This window comes from Penicillium canescens, assembly GCF_028828765.1.
Source record: "Penicillium canescens strain IBT 15451 chromosome Unknown utg000006l_segment0_segment0, whole genome shotgun sequence".
Lineage (NCBI taxonomy): Eukaryota > Fungi > Ascomycota > Eurotiomycetes > Eurotiales > Aspergillaceae > Penicillium > Penicillium canescens.
The window spans coordinates 1,644,118-1,666,095 of NW_026703968.1; the positions used below are offsets into that span (position 1 = coordinate 1,644,118).

A 21,978-nucleotide genomic window follows, 5' to 3' on the forward strand; every position below is an offset into this window, starting at 1 on the left:
CGATGATGCGACAGTTCGTGTGATAATTTATTGATGTTCGTGTCCGTATCCGTATCTCTAAATAGAGCTATAATGATATAAAGTGTGCAGATCCCATCAACATCCAGGAAAATCGACAGGCAGCGCCACCGACTATCACCCCAACATGCGTGGGACTTTCGTTCTTTCTCTGCTTTCGGCGCTGGGCGCCTCAGCTTCGCTCCTCAAGTCTAACCTCAAAACTAACGTCGACGTGCTGGCACTCGACTATTCCTTCAACCCCGTGAAGGCATCGTACTGGACTGGATACCCCCATCACCGCCGTACCCCATTCGCCGTCTCGCCAGACGGAAAGTCCGCATACATCGCGTACCTTGATTCTAGTGCGACAGATGTCCACGTCCAGCAATTGGACCCTGACACCTTCAAAGCCACCGGAACCACCGTCACTGTTAGCGGCGGAAAGGAAGGTATGCTAGCCCTAACTCTCTCGCACCCGAACAAATCCATCAACTAACACCAACCCAGCCGGCGGTCTCGTCGCCCACAACGATGGCTTCGCCCTCCTAACCAACGAGGCGATGCCCTCAGGAACAACCAACGCCCCACCAAGTGACACCCCAGTCCCAGTCCTGTACCGCTACACCAGCGGCAAGCAAACCTTCAAGACCTGGCTGGGTGGACCAGGTGTGCACACCTCAGACGGACTTTCGGCATCGCCGGACCTAAACGGCGACTTGGTCTACTCCGAAAAAGCAGGCCTCTACGGCGCCTACTTCGTGGTAACCGACTACTCAGGCGACGCCTCAGGCCACTTCGGCGACAGCATCGAATACGTCTCAACAAACGGAACCCTGGTAACCATCGCCGGCGCCTCCAGCTCCTGGGGCTGCAGCCACAACACTGGTATTGCTTTCGAGGCCGCGGACGCTGCGCCCTTCGCTAGTATCTGCGCCGAAGACCAGGGCGCTATCTGGCTCAATACCAAGACTCAGGGTATGAGCACCGACGGCGTCAAGATCTCGAACGAGAATACCACCAATGGTGCTGGTGGTGAGGCTATGGGTGGTATGTCTGGTAGTTACAGTGCGCTTGCGCGTTTTGCTGAGACTACGAAGTATATCTTTGCTTGGGTGTCGCGTGGCGCGATGGATGTTACTGAGAATGCGTGGATGGGGAGTGGGTATACGAATGTGCAGAACCGGACGAATGGGCGCAATGTTGCTATTTCGTTGTTCTCGGATAAGTATACTAAGGTTGGTGACCAGGCTACCTCTGTTGTTGGTACTGAGGATGGCGATAGCCAGGTTAATTGGGTGACGAGTGGATCGAATGATTGCTCGAATGCGCATGCTGCTACCTTTGATAGTGCCAATGCTGTTGTTTCTTGGGAGGAGATCTCGAATCCTACTTGTGATTACATTGCTATGGGATGCCGGGGTACTTTTGCCGGTACTTTCTTCCAGCAGGTTGATTCGACTGGTGCGAAGGTTGGGGAGGCCATTTCTAGTGAGGATGTTTATGTTGCTGGTGATATGGTGACTATGTCTGATGGCCGCGTTTGCTGGCCTTATGTTAGTATGACTTGGGATTTGTCGCAGGCTGTTGATGACTCTTCTTCGTCGAGTACTAAGAAGATTAGTGTTGCCTGTTTGAGTCTTGGGGGTGTTGATACTTCTTCTGCTGCTGCCACCACTGCCACTGCTGCTGCCACTGCTACTGCCTCCGTTGACGCCTCTTCCAACGTCGCTTCTGACGCTTCCTCTGACGACTCAGCTAGCGCCTCTACCGAGGTCGCTTCTACTGCGGCTCCTGCTGCCTCATCTGCTGCCGTTCCTGCCGCCTCCGGTGCTTCATCGGGTGCTTCTTCAGATGCTTCATCCGAAGCCTCAAACGCCTCTCCTGTCGTTTCTGCGGCCGCTTCCGCTGCTCCTGTTGTCCCCGCCGCCTCTGGCAGCGCCGATACTGGCTTTGAAGGTGTCATTCCCTCCGCCATTCCCACTGGCATTCCCGCAGATGAATCGTCCGATGAGGCTGCATTCTCTGCCTGTGCTGGAGCTCCTAAAGCCCATCACGGTAATCTCGGCCATCACACCCATCACGGCCACCGCGGTCACCACACCAGCTTGCTGCCTGACTTCTAGAGGAAGATTTGGAGTGCGTAGGTAGATATATGCTGTATTGTGTGAGTGTGAGATGCAATTGATGGTGGTTTCGCTGTTAGGGGGATGCATTTAGGAACAAAGTTGTATACCAAGCAAATTGTGTACCAAGATCTTGGGATATATATTAGGCTCGAGTTGATGGAAATGTATGATTTTCAGCAATTGGTGTCCAGTTACGAATACGTCGTAATCATTGGTAGATGAAGATCGTATGCAGAGCATAGTATCGTTTACTGAAGTTTAACTATTGACTACAGTGATGTCAGATGAAAAGTGGCTTTAATCAACGTATTATTTTAGATTAAGCATTATAACATGTCTTGAGCACACAACAACTTTCAAAGATCATGACGACACGAATTAATGTGTAACAACCCTAAAGAGCAAAAGACATTGTCGTTTATCTGTCTCTTCCCGTTCATTCTCTGTGTAGATCATTTAGAAGGAAGAAAAAAGATCATTCCCAACAAAATCAGACAGAGCTGGTATTTACCGCAGGAGTCTGCACATGATCACGACCATGATCATTGGAACCGGTAGCAGCAGGAGCTGCATGCTCAATCTTCCTCTTCGCAGTGAAGATACCGACCACACCACGCTCCTGGTTTGATCCGAGCCACGGCTTACGAGCCTCAGCGAGGACCCGACGACCAATAAAGTAGATGAGCTGACCAACAATGATCAGAACAAAGGCAATCGGATACATCCAGTGGATGTGGTAGTGGAAGACTTCAACACCGATGATAACACCCCAGAAGTTCATAGTGAGCATAGAGATGTTGAAGAAGGCCGCAGACGAGAGACGGAAGAGCAGCGGGGCGAGACAGTAGAACATACTCAGACAGAGAGTATAACCGGTTAGGTAGCCACCGACCTTGCCGTTCCAGTGGGCAGTGGCGAAAGAGCTTCGGTCGAAGATTCCAGCCTGGACACCGTTGATGATCATACCGAAGAAGGACATCTGCCCGAGAACCTCGTAGACGGGACGCGTGCTGACGAAGTATTCTTCGCCAGTGTTGGTGAAGCCGTAGAAGGTTGCGCCTAGAAGCGCGAACAGGTCGCCCTTTAGCTGGTTGCCGTGAGAAATGTCTCCGCCGTTGGTGCCGGTGATATGATCAGATGCGATGAGGATACCCATGCCGCCGATACAAATTAGGATACCCAGGACTTGGGAGATGTGGTATCGAACCTTCAAGAAGAGGAACGAGAGGACCACGACCACGACGATGGCCCAGAAGTTGATTAGTTGTGCGCTCAGCATGGTTGTGTATTTGTATGCCAGCACAATAAAGTAGTTGCCTTCCACGTCGCAGAAAGCAAGGATGATGTCTATTGATATTAGCAGAGTACTATTACCGGGGATCAAGAAGACCAACATTTCCAGCCGTCACGCAAAACTAATCGGAGCCAGCCCTTGAAGCCGTAACGGTACATCGTGTAGGGAGTAAAGATTGCGTTCAACAGTACATAGTTAAGGAATGTCTGGAACGCGGTGATTGACCAGTTCTCTTGACCGAGAAGGGTGGTAAAGGTACCCGTCGCAGTATTGGCAATGGCGAGGATTTGGCTGTAGACAAATTAGGCACAGAGCTCCGAGTTTGAGAGGTAGGTCACTCACCCTAACACTAGGACAATGTAAAACTCCTTGGTCTTAAAGTAGGCCAGGCGACCCTTCTTCAGATCATCAATCTGGTCCGCTGGCTGCTCGGGGCGCTCAGTCTCTTCCTCCCGGGAAAAGCTCGGCGCCGCAGCATCCTTGGGCAGTGATTGAGCAGAGGAGCTTGTGCGAGCAGGCTCGTCCACAGTGGATGCTTGCACGGTGACTTGGTCCTTCGATTCAGACATGGTGAACGTAAAATCGTGAAAGCGGGGTTGTGATATCCGCAGATCGCAGTCTAGGGTAACTTCTGCTGCTGGAGAGGGAGCTTTATAAAAGATAAACGAGCGCAAAACTCCCTAAGTCGCTCGTGTAAGGCACTAAACACCGTCACGCAGGAAAGTGAGAACGGGAAGAAAAATCTATCAAGACTAGAAAAGCGCGCCGAGGCCTGGAACCTTTCCTAATCGGGTCATTTCGATAAGAAATCTGCCATGCTGATAGTATTGGCCAATCAGAGCCAGGATGGTGGAGGCGGTAAGGGTCTGTGCAGCGGAACTGCCCATCTGGGTGGTTATGTCAGCATCTGGAAGGCTTGGAAGCAGCGGTACGGGGCAGTGACTTGACTTGAGGCCGAAGAGCTGCCGGAATGAGAGGTACTTCGCACGTACCAGGCATTCTAGGGCAGTGTACCAGAGTAATGGTAGGTTTAGGTGGAGATCCATGCGGGTTTGCGAATATTTATAGATTTACAGACGAATCTTAAATTCGATTTTCACAGTTGTAGTCTGTAGTTAGTACATTTACATGTACATGCATGTAGTAAGCTAATGTGTATACTGACGCCATTCCGAAACCCCTGAGAAGGTTCCCCCTTCGCCGATCACGGAAGACCACAAAGTAGCCTAATTTCGGCAGAGTAAAAGTATAAGCAGACAGGTACATACATGTATGTTCTTAGTATGTAAGTTAAGTTAACTAACTTAACATGTCACTACATGTACATTGTAGCTTAGATAGCATAGACTCGGGATACCTAGGTAGCTATCTAGGTACCTATCTAAGTTATGGATGTCTGCCTACAGTAAAGAAGTTCTGGAAGATCCGGAAGTTCCCACTTTCTTCCCGATCGCGTGTTAAATTCTTCCCTCCCTTCTTCCCAGGGCAAATCTTGACTTTGAAGTGAACCTGCCGAGGCCGTCAGGTGGACCTGAGTTCCCGATCGTCATCCCCTCCGCAGACTCTTTCATCATCTTTGGGATCTCCACCCTCCTTCTTTCCGCCATCCTCTTCACAACCTGGGTCATCTCTTTTTTACTTTTTACTTTTCGCCTTCTCTGGCTCTCCTCTCGGGTGCACTCTCAGCTGTGGCCCGGAGTGACGAGACGCCTCTCCCTGTTTCCGGATCATGGCGCTGGAAGTACAGCCGCCCGACGGTCGCAAACGAGTCAAGGTCTACGAGCTGAGGGATAATGACTGGTTTGATCGGGGAACCGGTTTCTGCACGGGTCAGATCATGGGGGTGAGTTGGCGCGTTGCGCGCACTGATATTTCATCGCGCGACCCCGACGCGCATCAGCGCCATCGCCATCAATACCTGCTGATCGCGATTCATCTAGGAGGAGCCTCGAATATTCGTCGAATCTGAAGATCAACCCAACCGCATCTTGCTTCAAACGAAAATAGGCAAGGATGAGGGCTACCAAAAGCAACAAGGTTTCTATCCCGCCATCTCCGCCCGGAAGAATGTGTTTTTGCTGACGTCTGTATCACGCGACCAGAGACTTTGATCGTATGGACAGAGCCGAATGGCACGGATATGGCGCTGAGTTTCCAGGAGGCAGAGGGTTGTGCTGTTATCTGGTGAGAAAGCTGGGTTAAACCTTGGCGCGCGCGAGCTGACCACGCAAAGGGACTTTGTCAATGCCGTCCAACAACATCTTCTCAGTTTGCCTACTGGTAAGTGTGTTGCGCATTCGAGCCTCATAGTCCCTAACTTTCTTTAGATGATGCCTTGTCCGACGACCTCGAAAGCTATCAATCCATCGTATTACCAGCCCCCGAACTTGGCCACCTCCCCGAGATCGAACAGATTGTCCGAGCCGCGAGTATGACGCAAAACGGCCGAGATGCGCTATCTAAATACATCATTCGCGATGAATACATTTCGAAGTTGGTCCCGCTAGTAGAAATGGCCGAGGATCTGGAAAGCTTAATCGACCTGCACCGTCTTTGCAACATTATGAAGTCTCTTATCCTTCTGAACGACAATAGCATCATCGAAACCGTTGTCGCCGATAATGTCATCCTGGGGGTGGTGGGAGCTCTGGAATATGACCCCGAATTCCCCACGCACAAGGCAAACCACCGACAATATCTCGCCGACAAGTCACGATACAAGGAAGTCGTTCCGATCAAGGACCCGATCATTCGCCGTAAGATTCGCAATACTTGGAGGCTGCAGTACCTTAAAGACGTGGTGCTGGCTCGGATTCTGGATGACCCGACATTCTCAGTGCTCAACTCGTTGATCTTCTTCAATCAGATGGAAATTGTGAATCACATACAAGGGAATGGCCCATTCCTGCGAGAACTATTCTCTGTCTTCGACCCGAGGAACATGGACGCGAGGCGCAAGGATGATGCTGTGCAGTTCCTTCACCAGTGCGCTGGCATTGCGAAGAATCTGCAGGTCCAATCGCGAGCCCAATTGTTCGCCAATTTCATCAGTCACGGCCTGTTCGCTGTGATTGCCTTTGCCGTGAAGCACATGAATCCGGCCATGCGCACGACAGGCATTGATATTCTCGTCGCTCTGCTGGATCACGATCCGGTCATGATGAGAGGGTACATGCTGAAGGCTGTAAACGAGAAGAAGACCCCTCTCACAGACACCTTGATTGATCTTCTCCACGTGGAGACCGACCTTGGTGTCAAAAACCAACTTGCCGATGCCATCAAGGTTCTCCTTGATCCCCAGATTCCCTTGCAGGACCCGCTTGGTCGGGCTGGTCCCGATTACTTCAAAGTCCGCACTAACAATCTTCTTTCCGATGCATTTGTCCAACAGCATTTCGACGAGTCTTCAAAGCGGCTGTTCCAACCCCTCAAACAGCTTGCGAATCGCGCAACCCGTAAGTATCCAGAATTCTTGGGCCTGCAGAAGTTGTTAACGTCTCTAGTTAATGATTTGACATTCCAAGAGGTCACCCTCTACTCGCATCTTGTTGATATCCTCACTTTTTTCGTTCGCCAGCACCTCTTCCGCACACGCAACTCCATCCAGAGCGAATCCCTCGCGCCTCAGGTTGCGCAGCTCCTGCGGGTACCCCAGAAACACCTGAAGCTGAGTGAGTAGCCCTTTCCATCTAAGCTTGGATCATTGTACTGATCTTGATAAAGTCGCCCTCAAATTCTTCCGCACCCTGATCAGTCTTCAAGATACCTTCTACCAAGCTCTCATGACACACAACAACACATTTGGATTGATCCTTGACATCGTCTATGAAACAATGCCACGCGACAACCTACTCAACTCGGCCTGTCTTGAGCTCTTCGAGTTTATCAAGAAGGAGAACATCAAGCCATTCATCACTCACGTGGTCGAGAAATATCGTGAAAAGCTCGAAAGCATCACCTATGTTGATACCTTCCAAAGCTTAATCCTTCGATATGACCAAATGCAGGGGCAGGGATACGGCGCCGAGGCTGACTCGGCACTGTTCAGTCAGGACGAAGGCAGCACCCCTCGACGAATCCCCATGAATGGCCAACGTTGGCAAGGCGTAAGGGAAATGGACGCTGCTGAAGACGAATACTTCAACACGTCCGATGACGAAGACGAGGTACGTGAATTTTGGATTATACAGACAACAGAGAAACTGACAAGAAACAGTGGTCTCAGGACCGTGGAACCATCACTGTTGGGCCTCCAAACGGATCTGCCTCTCCGGCTGTCAAGTCGTTGGTTGACTACCCGGACGATGACGACGAAGATATCATGGACACCAAGCCAGAAAGTCCAGAGCAATCTGCCAAGGCCCAGCCAGCGACTGGCCAAACCGAGGACCCCACAGAAGCCCCAACGGCATCACCAACCGCTCCAACTCCTCCGCCGGAACGACTAGCAGAAAAGCGCAGACGCGAAGAAGAAGACGACGACGAGCTGATCAAACTCTCCGCCGGACCCAAACGCAGAAGCTCCACAAGCAGCAATTCCGGCGCCGGGATATTGAATCGGAAAAAGACCATGTCTATCGGATCAATGGCAGACAAAGGAGCCACACCGATTCTAAGCAGTGTCACCGCTGCGCCCAAGAGAATCGCCATCAACATCGGATCAACAACCAAATCCCCCACGTCAGAAGGCGACAATTGCACAGACATCACAAGTGAGAATAATGAAAAGGAGAACCGCGACGAGAGTCAAGGTAACGAAGGTGGATAATTATTACCCATAAGCCGGGCGTTTTTGTTTCCCTGGATTAAGCAGCCTTTTATGTTTTGCTTCCCATGACCTAGATACCAGATACGATTGCGGGTGTCCCCCATTGTTATCTCTTGCTTGCTGTTCTTCAGGCGATATCTTTCTTCTTTCTTCTTTGAAGGCTGCTCTTCTTTTTTCTTCGCCTGGCCCTATGTGGTTTTTCTTTCTCTCGTGTCCCGAATTAGCGGGATTGAATGGTTGATGTACATGGCGTCTCTGGGCAATGCATTGGAACTGGCCTTGTGGTGCCTATTCTTGTTCTTTTTTTCCAGGTTGGGTTTAGATCGCGACCAGGGGAGTCGGATCGTGTGGCAATATATCTTGCAATCTTCTTGCTTTCTTGCCTTGGTGCTCTGTAGTGTGTCTTATCGTAAGGCTTGGAAGATCTGTGCCCTTGTCAGGCAGTACAGAAAAACGACGGCAAACATCCCACATAGAGCTCTCCTCGACAGGACATAAACACCCTGGACCTCTTTGTTAGCGCCTTTTCCAGGTCTTTGTTGTCTGTTGAGGCGCCACTATATCCGACAGTAGAGTTCACATGGGGGACTTGGATCCACTAGCCGAGCTCGACCTCAAGTTCTCCAATTCAAACGGGCCCAATCCCAATACAATGATCCCCAATCTAATCAATGATCAATAACCAATGATCAAGCCACATGCCATTTACTGTAGTGCCCCAGCTGATCTCTACTCTATCTGGGTCCTACTTACCAAGCCAGAGACCGTCTAATCCCTACGCATACCATTAACCGACAACCCCATTTACACCTAAAGACCCCCTGAAGATGTCACCAGAAATAACACCAAACACATTCCTCACTTGCACAAGCACAAGCACAGGGTCCAATCCAATCCAACCCCCTGAAACAACAATCTTCTTCATCTCCGGCAATCCGGGTCTGATCGGCTACTACCACCCATTCCTATCCCTCCTATCAAAATATCTAACCCCAGAGAATGAGAATGACAATGGAAATGATCAACCCTCATTCCAAATCTATGGCTGTTCTCTCGGCGGTTTCGAGCTCAATGATGAAAAGAACCCGTCTAGCCATGAAAGAAAAGTCCAAAAGACCCAGTCCGACGATTGGGATTTGGATTTAGACCTTGAAGATCAGATCCGCTTCGTGCAAGGGAAACTTACTACCCTTATGCGAATCAGTCCCATAACCACCGGAAGCAAACAGAAAGTCATTCTAATTGGACATTCTGTTGGTGCATATATCGCCATGGAAATCCTACGCCGCCATCGCGAGGCTAGTCCCGGAGAGGGACGCGACTTTGATATTATCGGTGGCGCGATGCTTTTCCCTACTGTTATTGATATTGCGGCTTCAGCATCTGGTCGAAAATTGACGGTATGGTTTGGTTTGCTCTTGAACGGTCTTGCCCTAAAGCTAATCCTGTGACTCTGTCTAGACTTTATTATCAATAATCCCTCGATTCGCCGCCGTAGTCGGGTTCTTCGCGAGACTGCTCACGTTGCTGCTTCCGGCATCTATTTTGCGGGCTTTGGTGCGGTTTGTTATGAATGATCCCCCGTCTCATGCGTTGGATGCGACTTGTTCCTTTTTGAGAAGTTCTGGTGGGGTGAGGCAGGCTCTGTATGTTCTATTGTTCTATGATATGGTGTTCTCCCTATGATCTAACTGTCTATATAGACATATGGCTGCCGATGAAATGCGCACTATCACTTCTGATAAGTGGAGTGATGATGTCTGGGGTGCCGCAACGGCGCGCGAGCCTCTTACCAAGTTATTCTTCTATTTTGGAGGGAAGGATCACTGGGTCGCTGATCAGACGAGGGACGAGATTATTGCGGTGCGGGGGCGTAAGGAAGGGCAGGGACCGACTATGTTGGTTTGTGAGGAGGAATTGCCACATGCTTTTTGTCTGAGTGAGTCTTGATTCTCATTTTGTCTTGCTGCGCTGACCTTTGTAGAACATAGTGATATCATGGCCCGTAAGACCGCGGGGATGATTAAACAGATTGTGGGCTGGGAATCTACCTAGATGGTAAAAACATGAACATATTACACTTTTACTTAACAAGTGAGGAGAACTGAAGCCCATGAATTTCGCCGTTGGTGCAGATCGTAACGGGTATCTCAAGAATAGCTACGCCCATTCCCAGATGATAGATGATAAAGTCATCCAAATGCAGTAGGAATCACATAAGACAAGCGCCCTGTAAACAAATGATCAAGAGCAAAGAAACGAAGCACCGACGCCTTACTATCCCTGTCCATTCCCTTGATACGCCAATCCCGCCCTCCGAAATAGATCACCTAGCACATCTGCCTGCGGCTGTGGCGGCGGATGAGGAGCAGACATATGCTGATGCATCATATTCTGATAACCAGCCTGCTGAGCCAGCTGCTCGGGGCTAATATGATGCGCACGTACACTCCATCCATCATCCTGAGCGCGCTGTTGACCAAACAATTCCTTCAACGAGACCTGTCGTCCCATGGGCACACTGGCCTGAATCTCTTCCAGCGGGGCGGGCTGTGTCGAAGCTGCAGCGGCAGCAACATGCATATTGGACTGGCGCATAGCCTCGAGACGCTCACGGGCGAGCTTCATACTGTGCCCAGCGTGGGTAGCGCACTCGCGGATCATCTGAGCATTGATGGTGCGAGCCTCGGCGGTCGAGTTCGGTGGCGGCTCGGAATAGATCCAGAGACCGTAGATGCGGACGTTGTTGCCGCTCTGGTTGTTGCTGGCGATGTTCTGTGGGTGCAAGGGGTCGGCAATGCCATTCTGACCCGTTTCGCCTTCAGCGCTCTCGTCTGCCTTGAGAATCACGTATTCGTCGGTGATTTCGACATTCTCGCCGTCCGTTAGAGGGAGATCGAAGTTGTTGAGTCCGCGCCGATTGAGCACGAACGCGCTGTAGCGTTCTTCACCTAGGTCGCCCTGGGTTTGCTGGCAGACGGATAGGGTCCCTTCAACCCCGTTCTTTTCCCATTGTTTTGTTGTTGGGCTGAAGATGTAGACGACTGCGTAGGGGGCGAGAGAGAGGATCGAGGTCACGGAGGGCTTGTGGCGGCGGATCACTGAGAGGTTCAGTTCCTCGTTGGAACGGAGCGGGGGTGCAGCTTGCGGCATGTCTGAATAATATGCAGTGTCTGATTCATAGTCGGTTGTAGTGTGATTGTTCTGGCGTCGGGGTTTGCGAGAGGTCATTTCTGCGTGCAGATAGTGTGTTGTGTGGAAGGCGCTGAGGTGAGCGGCATATCGTCATCGTCCTGAGCTCCGCCTTTCCGGCCTGAGCTCCCCGCCCTTCTTCTTCTCTTCTTCTTCTTCCTCTTCAATTGCGACTCGGAGCCCTGTTCACTTTGCTTCTTAGTTGGCAATCGGCTTATTCTCTTACGGTATCTTTCAGTCACGTTCTCGCGCCCTCATGTGATGACGCCACGAGTCCCGGGAAGCTTGACCTCTACGATGCGATGATCGGATTATTGTCGCAACCTACAACGGACCCTCTCATTTCTCTCGATTCACCTGAAAATAATCCTAGTCACCTTGTTCTCCACTTGTGACGAACCTCCTAGCTTATCTCCCACCCCCCGCCGACAAGAACCGCAAGCCGATACACCAGCTGCCTATGCATATACCAGGCCACCATATATATGCCAATAGACACCTGAACACTTTCAAGACAGGCAAAGGGCTTTCGCCTTTCTTTGATACAATTACATTTCATTTCCAACATGAGCGCAAACTCACAGCAGACGTCGCCGACAGCGTCAGAGCACGGGGGCCACGAGTCGGAATCCGCGGAAGAACGTGAGCACCCAGGCCTCGATGTCCTATCACTTTCGCGCGCTGTGAGAAAAAGAAGAGCGGAGTACACGCGCAAACGCAACATCCGAGTCAAAATTGGCACCTGGAACGTTGCCTCGATCTCCGGCACCGAGAAAGACATTGGAAAGTGGTTCGTCCAAGGCGAAGGGGTGTCCGAGAAGCTCTCTGGTCCGAAATTTGCCCCGGAAGAAAGCCCAGACTCAACCGCGGGCAAGACTGCTCCCTTTCACTGCAGCCCCGAAGAGATCGATCTCTACGCTCTAGGCCTGCAAGAAATTGTGGATGTCTCCTCTCCAGCAGAAGCACTGCGACCCTACGCGGACCCGGCACCATCTAAGCGATGGAAGGAAGCGGTACACAAAGCATTGCCCCGGGGATATAAGCTCGTCTCCGAGATCCAGCTGATCGGACTGTTACTTCTAATCTATGCATCGCCTGCAATTGACGAGAGCATATCGTCTGTCAGCAGTACCTCTGTTGGCACAGGGCTAATGGGTTATATGGGCAACAAGGGTGCCGTGGCAACACGTCTGGTCCTGGGCGAGACGACTCGTTTGGTCTTTGTGAATTCCCACCTGGCAGCAGGATCCGACAAAAACAGCGTAGAGCGTCGCAATTGGGATTCTTCTCAGATTGTGCAACGCACTAGGTTTGAGCCAATCGAGTCCGATATTGGTGCATCTGATGAGTCGGGCGATGCCATCGGAGATGAAGATTTCATTTTCTGGTTTGGTGACCTTAATTATCGCCTCGATGACATTCCTGGTGAAGATGTGCGTCAGGTACTTGCCCGTCACACTGTCAACGCGTACGATAAAGCGCGCCAGGAGAAACAGGCCGCAGCCCATGATCAAGAGTCAGATACCGATTCTGATGAAGATAAGCCGCATCCGTCTTCCCTCGAAGAAGAGGACACGAATCCCGTCACAGATGAAGAAATCGATCCTCATAACGACCCGGCATCTCTTCAAACTACAATCTCATCTTTGCTTCCGCATGATCAACTGCGACTCCAACAAAGGAAGGGGACAGCCTTCCACAAGGGATGGCGGGAAGGCCATATTTCATTCCTACCGACGTACAAGTACGACGTTGGAAGTGTGGCCACGTTCGACTCTAGCGAAAAGTATCGGGGGCCCAGCTGGTGTGATCGTATTCTATACCGTACCCGCCGGGATAAGCTAAAACACGAGCAGCTGGACCAGGAAGCCGCGGAGGCTCGAAAGAGGGATGAGGAGATGAAGGCGCGCGGATTGGATAAGGCCGTCGCCGACGACAATGTCTTGTTTGAATATGACCCTGATACCGACGGTGCACAGAGCGGAGAGGAGTACATCTCAGACGAAGACCAAGGGGAAGAGGATGCAGCCTCGATTGCATCACACGAATCGCAAGATGCAATCCATTTAGACCACTACCTGTCCCACCAAGGTATTCTCTCATCGGATCACAAGCCTATAGATGCCATCTTCACCTTGACCTTTGATGCGGTGAATCCCCAACTCAAATCCAAGGTTCACCAAGAGGTAGCCCGCGAATTGGACAAGGCCGAGAACGAGGCGCGACCGGGTCTCACTGTTGTGGTGGACAGATATGGCAACGAGAAACTTGGGGACAAAGATCCAAATGCTGTCGATCTCGGGGATGTCGCCTTCCATCTGCCAGTTCATCGATCCCTGACTATTGCCAATACTAGCGGTACCTCGGCGACATTTTCGTTCGCAGAGCGGCATTCCGACACCGAAAAACCTAAGTGGCTTGACCTCCATGTCACGAGATCAGCAGAAAGCACGAGCCACGATGGTGAAACAATTGCGTCTTCAACTGGAAACCATACCCTCCACCCAGGTGAAGTGGCAAATGTTGATATCACAGCCCGCGTCCATGACATCGAACACGTCAGGCTGCTCAATATCAGGAAGGTCAAACTAGAAGAGATTCTAGTTCTCCACGTGGATAGTGGCCGTGATCATTTCATTTCTGTGTTTGGGAACTGGCTGCCTACCAGCTTCGGTTTCTCTGTGGATGAATTAACCTGTATGCCAGAAGAGGGTGCTCGCACTTTGGCCAAATCAGACGTCCCTCATCCATCCTGCGCGGACAGATCCCCCGAAGTTCGCTTATCAGCACCCCGAGAGCTGTTCCGATTGACAGAAGCAATATCTGAGTTGACAGAACGGGCCGTGGCAGAATGGAGTATGACCAATGGTGAATCCGAGGAGCATAAAGCACCATGGACAAGAGAGCCCTCTGGAGCGTCATGGCCATTCCAGCCAGATACGTGGACCCTCAAGGACCCGCAGGATCGCGCTGCTCAGCTGGTCTTAGTCTATGAAGCCCTTGACACCAACGGGTCTCTTACATCAGTCTTTGCACCCGAGGTCCCATCTCTCCACCGTTTGGAGATCCTCTCCGAGACCCTTCTCACCTTCCTTAATTCACTTAGAGATGGCATCGTCACCGCATCAGTATGGCAAGACATGGAGCAACAAATGATCGCACGCGAGAAATCGAGAGCACCGCCTCTGAACTGGGAAGAAACCCAGGCTTGGGTACTCGAGAACCTCTCGTACTCACCAGCACACAGCGTCTCATTCACATTTGTCACCTTCATGCTTGCTCGTATCGCCAATGAGGTTGCCCCAGTGCCATCGACCGCACCAAGACCATCCTCGTCTTCCTCAAAGCATGGAAAGACGCAGGAGTCGTCTAATGAATCAGCGGATAAACAATCCGAACCAGCGGAACTACAGTCTCCCACACCAGCTTCTGCTGCTGCATTTATATCTGGCGGCACATTCCGCCGTAAGAACCGCTCCACCAGCACATCCACTACTACCACCACCGACCCGGTAGCCACAAAACCCTCCGCAGTGCGCAGACAGGCTGTGGAGACTGCCCTATCATCCATCTTTGCACGTGTGCTTATTTCTGCTACTGCTTCGATGCCATCTAAAGAGAAAGAACGCCGTGCATCCGAGGAGCGCAGACGAGCAATTATTGAACCCTTTTTGAAGATGATTGGAGTTGATGATCGAGGTCCATCGGGTGGACGCTGATCTCTAACCACCCTTGAATGGTCCCTTTCTCTGCGTCCTTCAAACTTATCTGTGAACAGGACTGTATTTCACCTGTGCAATAGACTTGACTTTTGCCCCAGTTGTGTTTGATTGCATAATGTCTCTGTACAACGTTGTATAATGCCATTTCCTTCATGTCTCCCTCCAAACAAAGACTGATTCTAGATCGAGTCGATTCAATAAAACATTCAAATTTCCCATTTAATACACATCTTATCTTCGAAAGATCTGTTCCAAGTAGTTCCCGAGATATACAAACGCCATCCATCCCATCCCATCCCATCCCATCCCAAACCCCAAACCCAGACACCAGAAACAACGAAAGTCCGACTCAATCCACCTCCCCAGCCCCAGAACCATTAACCTTCCCCCAACCCTCCTCTGCACACCAACAGCAACCTGCCGATGCAAGCCAGCTTGCGCCCCAACCCCTGCCCCAACAACCCCACCCTTCCCCTTCGACCGCTCTCTCCTCGAACCAGACTTTCTTGGCATAAAGATGCGCCGCACACTATCCAAACACCCAGAAACAACCCGACCAGGCAAAGCAACAACAGACAAGAAAACCTGTGCAGGAATCACAACACAGGCACAAACCCAATCAACAAGAATAACGGCATACCCAGTGCGTCGCGACGCACTCGCTCTCTGCGCAGCAGCAGCCAACGAAACCGCATCCCGCGCCTTCGTTTCGAGCTGGAGTAACCGCTGATCGGTCTGCAGGGTTGACAGCGCCGTGCGCTTTTCATACCGGCGCACAGCGCGATTCAGAGCGTCGATATCTGGTTGGATTGAGCGACGGGTTTCGGCTATTGCTTGGGTGAGCAGGGATGGGGAATCGGGGTGGTCTTGTTGTTGTTTGAGAGAGAGGTTTCCAGCTCCGATTCCAGCCCCAGCATGTTGGGATTGATTCTGCGATTGGAGACGCGCGGCTACCGTCGCGGCAATATGCGCTTCCAGCTCTTCGAGACGTTTTGTTACATCTTGGATTGTGTTTTGGTCTACTGTATCGCGGGGATCTGATTCTGCGTCCGAGACTATTCTCTGCAGGTGGATTGTGCGGGATTGGACTAGTCTTAGGAGGTGGGCGACTGGGCGGACTTCGGAGGCTAGGAGGAAGATTGTTAGGTTGTAGTTTGATACTAGGCCTTCGGAGGGGCGGGAGAGGCTTGAGCGGATGCCGTGTAGGAGCCAGGTTCCTATTATTGGGAAGATGAAGCAGGAAGCTAGGGCGGCGAGTTCGTGGATTTGGAGTTCTTTGCTTGCTGCGGCTGCTGATGTTTGGTGGTGGTGCTGGTGCGACTGTTCTGGATTATCTGGGGATTTGGCCTCGGCTTCATCCTCGAATGTGGCTGGATCGGAAAGTCCACTTTCTTTGCGGATTGCTTGGGTTGAGCGATACCAATCCCTGTTGGTGTTAGTCTCTGTGAACTTTGTGACGTTATGCGGGGCAAGGTGGAATACCAAGGCAACCTCACAGACCAGTTGAGGAAGATCGCAGCCAACACCAGCAAGGTCACATCGGTCACGAAGGAACTGCCATTTTGGAAGAAGATGCCCGCGATCGCTGGCAGCAGGGCGAGTCCCAGGGGCGCTGAATGCCAATGGGATTCCTCTAGGGGCTGTTCTTCGGTTACGCGCGGTAGAAAGAGGCCGTCGGTTGATGAACGGATGGAGTTACGGGCTTCGGAGAGTGAGTCTGATAATGTCGAGTTTCGACGCTGCCATTCAGCTTGCGATAAGCGGCGGTTTAAGGGGGACGGGGGGTCAGCCATGGCATTTGGATTGATTGACAGGGAATGAAGGTGAAAGGTGCATTTCTTGGAGTAGAATTGCTTTTTCCCCAGCCGAGGCCAGGTGTGATGCAAACCGGTTCGTAGATCGGTGATCGGAGATCTGTTGTGCCCGGTTCTTTGTGTTAGCCTGCTTTATAATTAATGTGATGCTTTTGATGTACGCATTCATAACGCAATACGATAAATCCCTGCTTACAAGTCGATAAAGTCCACGAACGTTACGTTACATAGAAGCGTCAACTTCTATGATGATATTCACAGTCTCCACACTCCCCGCGTCATTATTCGGCTCACATCCGGTAATGGCGCATGCTAAGGCAGTAAGGCAACCAAATCCAGTCTCGGTCCATTCCCAATTACAACTAATCTCGGAGATTGGATTCATATAAATTGCCAAGGTTTCTAGAGGGCCGGTTAACGGAACATCTACTGAAGTAGTTTCTTCTGCCAAGCCGCCAAGCGGAGTGAATAAACCCCGAGACCGGCTGCTTCATGGGGGCTAAAATACGTACCTAACTAGCAGAATCGTTCCAAGGTTCCAAGGTTCCTATAGGGCTTAGTTACTGTATACGCTCAGTAAACGGAACAGGGTGAAGAATAGAGGTCTTAAAAGCTCACAAAATCCACTACATTTACTCGCGTATAGTCTACCATGTGGAATAAGTGAACCTTTCTTTGCCAACGACTCGAGCACTAGTTCCTGACGGTATCTTTACCTCAAAGTGTTTGTTAAAAAAAATCCGGGAAGCTAATTACTGTATATAGCTGTGGACGAGATCTCGCTGGTACAGGCACCACAGTGCTTATTATAGGCCATCCAAGGTTGGGCTTAATCTTTAAGTTGAATAGTGCTTCCAGCCCCTGGGGTATAGGGTCCTATACTTCTCCTGTTTGTGTCGTACTCATCTGACTTCTGATGACGTCTTCTAAAGTAATTTTGAGAATGGAAGGCGCCCATAGTTATCCTCACCCCAGACTCGGAATCGCAAAGCGAAAGAGAGTGGCACCCCGGTGACGGTATCTGCCTGACAGATTCACGTTTCAGATCCTGGAGTCAAGCAGCATCTACCTATCGAGAGACTTCAAAATCACATGAACTATCTTTGCCACCCAAGGGCGGTTGATCTGAGTGGCAGCAAGAAAGCCACATTCTACTCCCCGTGGATGCTCCGGAGGGATAGAAAAGGTCTTTAACATGAATATGTCTCCCAAAATAGTGTTCGCTAGATTCTCGCTTATGACTATTAACACAACTGGGTTGCTGTCCGACCGGATTCATCATATGCATTCAATATACTCGTGGAGTTTTGCATCTCGCAAGGCTTCGAAAGAGAACTTCTATTTGGGCGTACCTCTGTCTTGTTGCTTTCGTCACGAAATCTACCGCCCCGAAGATGGTCAGTCCAGTTGCCATTTCTCGGCCTCCAAACAGCTCTCAGGATGATACTATATTCCATGAAAATGCAGACGACCGATAAGATTCTATATCTAAGATCCACACTTGATTGAATGGCCTGAGCGCCTTTTTTGACCTAGAACTCCCTGCAACTTGGTAGAGTCTGCGTCTCTCGGCATTTGGCACTCTTATCCTAGCCAGGAAAAGCTGTTGAATGCGATATCAGACAAAGCGCCCCATCTGAGCCTTTATGGTTCTCTTTTGTCCTCAACGATCTAGATCCACCGTCTTTGTGTATGGTTAGAGCGATTATCTCCAATCAATCTTATTGCAGCTTTTTGGACAAACACCCTGCAGTCGTTCTTACAGGTTACTTACTGTCGAACGCGTACTTTGATGGTTCCTTGGGTTGAAGAGTTTCAAACTGCTTTTTATTGTTGGAGAGAAGCGTCGGCGCCTTGGACCTCCTCCCCTCCTTTCGGAAACACGATGAAAGATATCTCAGTCCTGACATTTCGGCTCATGGTAACTACGTACACAGGCCTTTACCATGACAAGCACTCTGGAGGCTACGTTCCGGCAATAAGATTCCAATGAGCCCAAATTACCAGCTGAGATTTGATCCCATCCAGAGCATGCAGTATCTGGAAGCTGGTGATCATAACCATGCAGCTAGTCGAGGGTGAGTTTGAGCTCCCCGGGCGCCTGAGGGTCTGTCTATGTATTCTTCTCACAAAAGCTAAGCCGGAGCCTCATGAGTGTGAAAATGCGAATGAGCAATCCTGGAGCGCGACATCCCATCCTTACAATTGGCATAGGCATCTCGATGACGGGCTTTGGCTAAATAATAGTACTATGAATATGGATGATGTGATAATATTTTCCGTCACTAGATAGACTTGAATTCTAAATTCTAGCCCTTTTCGTGTATTTGTGATATGGAGGGCTCAGAAATGGTACGTTGACTTGGCGGGTATTGTATGCAGTCGAGGTCGCAAGTCTGGACCAACTACCAACCTTCCAGCTTCCACCTCCTTCAGATTCTGAGTTCTACTTCACGGGCTAGACTTCAGATACCGATGGACCAAATGAACTGTCCACGTCGATCCGCCCTCTCACGAGGCAGGGAATGTCACGGATGGCCCCGGGGGGAATGCGAATAGAGCCCCGGCTCTATTGAGTCCCAAATGCGGACTGGTCCCCCATCTCATTGGCATCAACATATCAACTTTCTTTATTCAGCTGTGATGCCTTGTTTATTGAACCGAATAGCCTTTCAATGGTTATGTTCTTCTTTATGTCGCAAATGGGTCTCGAAAATGTGTCTTTTGCCTTGCAACCCATACATTCTTCAGGTCACCCTCATGTCTTGACCTTCATCTTCACACTGAATCAACTCTCCTGATTCTGATTCTCCCTATTCGGCTCTAATTTAGACACAGAATCTCTTTTACCTCCAGCTAGATATAGTTCGGCTTCGAGGATGGGTTGAACTCGTCCATCTTCCTCTTTCCTTTCCGTTTCTTTTCCTTGATCAATCGCTAGGAATTCGAGCTTATTTATGAGGTTCGAAGTGTTAAAAGGCTATTTTCCTTCTATATCGACCGATATGGATCCTACTAAGCGCCATCCATTGGCCGTGGGCCTGCCAATTCTGTCATTCTTCTCTATCACTCTCGGCATCCCGCCGCTGCTTCTACATGCAAAGAACCGCAATTTCCCTGCAACAAGTCTGGTATCCTGGTCAATTCTGCTCAACCTTTTTAACATCATCAATGCCTTGACTTGGCCAAACGACGACGTGGACTCCTGGTGGGATGGTGCCGGCCTCTGCGATATCGAACTCAAGTTCATGGTTGCCGGCTATGTCGGTGTCCCAGGATCCCTGATGTGCATCTTCCGTTCTCTAGCAATTGTCCTGGACACTGATCGGGCGACGTTGGTCCCAAGCAAGGGCCAACGCTGGCGCAATCGATTCATGGACATGTTGTTCTGCGTGGTGGTCCCAGTCATTGCAATGATCACCCACATCGTCTGGCAGAAGAGTCGATACTTGCTATACTCCATCTCAGGATGTGTAAATGACTTTGACGAGAGCTGGGTCAGCCTCGTACTGGCATTCATCTGGCCACCGGTAATCTGCCTCGCCGCAGCGTACTACTGCTGTAAGCACCCCAATAATCCGATCTACACTTCCCACGCCTCCAATTCATCCCAACTAACCACAACCAAAAACTAGGTCTGGTCCTCTTGCGCATCCACAAATACCGCAGCGACTTCGCAAGCATCGTCCGCGCCTCCAGCAGCAACCTCAGTAAATCGCGCTTCCTTCGCCTCTTCTTCCTAGCCCTCTCAATGTTAATCTGCATCCTCCCACTGCAAGCCTACGTCGTCTACGCAGACATCCACCTCTCCTTCCCCTGGCACCCCTACTCCTGGAATAGAATCCACAATGGAAACTGGTCCACAATCAACAAAGTCGCCACCTACGGCGTCGTCTTCTTCGACCGCTGGACCCCCGTCGCATCGGGCTTCATGATCTTCATCTTCTTCGGCTTCGGCCGTGACGCTGCCCGCATGTATCGCACTACCTGCTGGTATCTAGGGTTGGGATATTGTTTCCCCAGTATCACCGCGCCGGCAGATTCAAACGCCACCCCGCTCCACCCCCATACCAATGGCCATGTCTCTACATCTACAACCCTCGTCGAGACGATTAGCTCCAAGGCGAGGTCTTTCTTCTCCAGACCTAAGAGCAGGAACATGCATCAGCATCAACGTGAACACCAACAGCATATGGGTGTATTCAATTCAACACGCGCTACCTACAACGACCTCGAAAAGGGTGGGGCGCAGCCATCCCATCTGACTTCCGCCCATAGTACATGCAGTACCCACGAACCAGCCAAGAAGACCTTCTGTGATAAGTTCCCATTCTCTCTGTTCCGTCGTCAGTCTGCCAGGCACGAATCTGATGCGACTTTGCTGGACGATCTCTCTGTTCCGTCGCACTCGCGTACTGTTTTAACCAATGCCTGGGCTGGAAGTTCGCGTGGTAGTCGGGATTACTCGGCTGGGCCTTCGTCTGCTTCCTCGCCGCCGCCGCATCAGCAGAGTTACATTCATGTTAAGAAGGTTATTAGCCAGCAGAGTGAGATTCAGGTTTGAGGTGTGTGGCTTGAATTGGGTAAGGATGGATAGATGAGTATTGGTTTAATGACTTATGCTTGTCTCTACTTGTCTTTCGTCTGGTCCTTTGCACATCGGATTCGGCTCTTTCCTGGTATTGACTTTTTAACATAACATAATTTATGAGATTTGAATGACATCTGTTTGGATTGTGTGCTTGATGATTGTAGGACCTGGGGCTTGGTGGAGATTTTGTAGTTGGGGTGGATATTTAATCAAGAGGGTTAAATTGATTCTTAGATGAGTAGAGACTGCACCCGAGAGTTTGCTCCCGGGCTCATAACCTGTTGTAGTTCAAAGGAAAGATTGAAAGTTATTAGTACCAGAGGGAATGACTGGGGCTATACATACAATGAGAAGATCAAGTTGATTGAAAATCAACTTGGTTCTTCGTATAGACATTGCAGGAATTAATACCGCCGGGGCCGCTTGATTCCCGATCTGCACCAGCCTCATATTATATCGGTTCCAAGAGAT

General features: G+C 50.5%; 8 protein-coding genes across 8 annotated transcripts; 5 read left to right on the forward strand and 3 right to left on the reverse strand.

Moving 5' to 3' along the window:
- Positions 1-145: 145 nt before the first annotated feature.
- Positions 146-2,123, forward strand: N7446_009586 (uncharacterized protein; the record flags this gene model as incomplete). The annotated part of the gene is made up of 2 exons (XM_058518331.1): positions 146-449; positions 508-2,123. The coding sequence occupies 2 exons, from the start codon at positions 146-148 to the stop codon at positions 2,121-2,123; spliced, it is 1,920 nt and encodes a 639-aa protein (XP_058369119.1).
- Positions 2,124-2,606: 483 nt separating this feature from the next.
- Positions 2,607-4,261, reverse strand: N7446_009587 (DUF914 domain membrane protein). Its single transcript, XM_058518332.1, has 3 exons — positions 3,763-4,261; positions 3,521-3,711; positions 2,607-3,473 (listed from the first exon to the last, which is right to left on the reverse strand). The coding sequence occupies exons 1-3, from the start codon at positions 3,987-3,989 to the stop codon at positions 2,617-2,619; spliced, it is 1,275 nt and encodes a 424-aa protein (XP_058369120.1). The 5' UTR covers positions 3,990-4,261; the 3' UTR covers positions 2,607-2,616.
- An 888-nt stretch (positions 4,262-5,149) lies between these two features.
- Positions 5,150-8,188, forward strand: N7446_009588 (SMEK family protein; the record flags this gene model as incomplete). Its single annotated transcript, XM_058518333.1, has 8 exons — positions 5,150-5,263; positions 5,361-5,457; positions 5,523-5,604; positions 5,654-5,700; positions 5,748-6,875; positions 6,924-7,091; positions 7,144-7,586; positions 7,637-8,188. 8 exons carry the CDS (start codon positions 5,150-5,152, stop codon positions 8,186-8,188), a joined length of 2,631 nt encoding a protein of 876 aa, XP_058369121.1.
- Positions 8,189-9,015: 827 nt separating this feature from the next.
- On the forward strand, positions 9,016-10,243 carry N7446_009589 (bifunctional triacylglycerol lipase/ester hydrolase; the record flags this gene model as incomplete). Its single annotated transcript, XM_058518334.1, has 4 exons — positions 9,016-9,588; positions 9,650-9,834; positions 9,892-10,127; positions 10,173-10,243. The coding sequence occupies 4 exons, from the start codon at positions 9,016-9,018 to the stop codon at positions 10,241-10,243; spliced, it is 1,065 nt and encodes a 354-aa protein (XP_058369122.1).
- A 222-nt stretch (positions 10,244-10,465) lies between these two features.
- Positions 10,466-11,419, reverse strand: N7446_009590 (Dcp1 family protein; the record flags this gene model as incomplete). Its single annotated transcript, XM_058518335.1, has 1 exon — positions 10,466-11,419. One exon carries the CDS (start codon positions 11,417-11,419, stop codon positions 10,466-10,468), a length of 954 nt encoding a protein of 317 aa, XP_058369123.1.
- Positions 11,420-11,946: 527 nt separating this feature from the next.
- N7446_009591 (phosphatase family protein) lies at positions 11,947-15,099 on the forward strand (the record flags this gene model as incomplete). The annotated part of the gene is made up of 1 exon (XM_058518336.1): positions 11,947-15,099. The coding sequence occupies one exon, from the start codon at positions 11,947-11,949 to the stop codon at positions 15,097-15,099; it is 3,153 nt and encodes a 1,050-aa protein (XP_058369124.1).
- Positions 15,100-15,451: 352 nt separating this feature from the next.
- Positions 15,452-16,895, reverse strand: N7446_009592 (uncharacterized protein; the record flags this gene model as incomplete). Its single annotated transcript, XM_058518337.1, has 3 exons — positions 15,452-15,501; positions 15,570-16,528; positions 16,603-16,895. 3 exons carry the CDS (start codon positions 16,893-16,895, stop codon positions 15,452-15,454), a joined length of 1,302 nt encoding a protein of 433 aa, XP_058369125.1.
- A 3,026-nt stretch (positions 16,896-19,921) lies between these two features.
- Positions 19,922-21,480, forward strand: N7446_009593 (pheromone receptor; the record flags this gene model as incomplete). The annotated part of the gene is made up of 2 exons (XM_058518338.1): positions 19,922-20,477; positions 20,552-21,480. 2 exons carry the CDS (start codon positions 19,922-19,924, stop codon positions 21,478-21,480), a joined length of 1,485 nt encoding a protein of 494 aa, XP_058369126.1.
- Between the last annotated feature and the right edge of the window lie 498 nt (positions 21,481-21,978).

Bases quoted from the DNA above. Each gene is read 5' to 3' on its own strand.
- N7446_009587 (XM_058518332.1), bottom strand. From the start codon at position 3,989: ATGTCTGAATCGAAGGACCAAGTCACCGTGCAAGCATCCACTGTGGAC. The intron at 3,712-3,762 runs GTGAGTGACCTA...ATTTGTCTACAG, and splicing joins TACATTGTCCTAGTGTTAGG to CCAAATCCTCGCCATTGCCA. The intron at 3,474-3,520 runs GTTGGTCTTCTT...TAATATCAATAG, and splicing joins TTTGCGTGACGGCTGGAAAT to ACATCATCCTTGCTTTCTGC.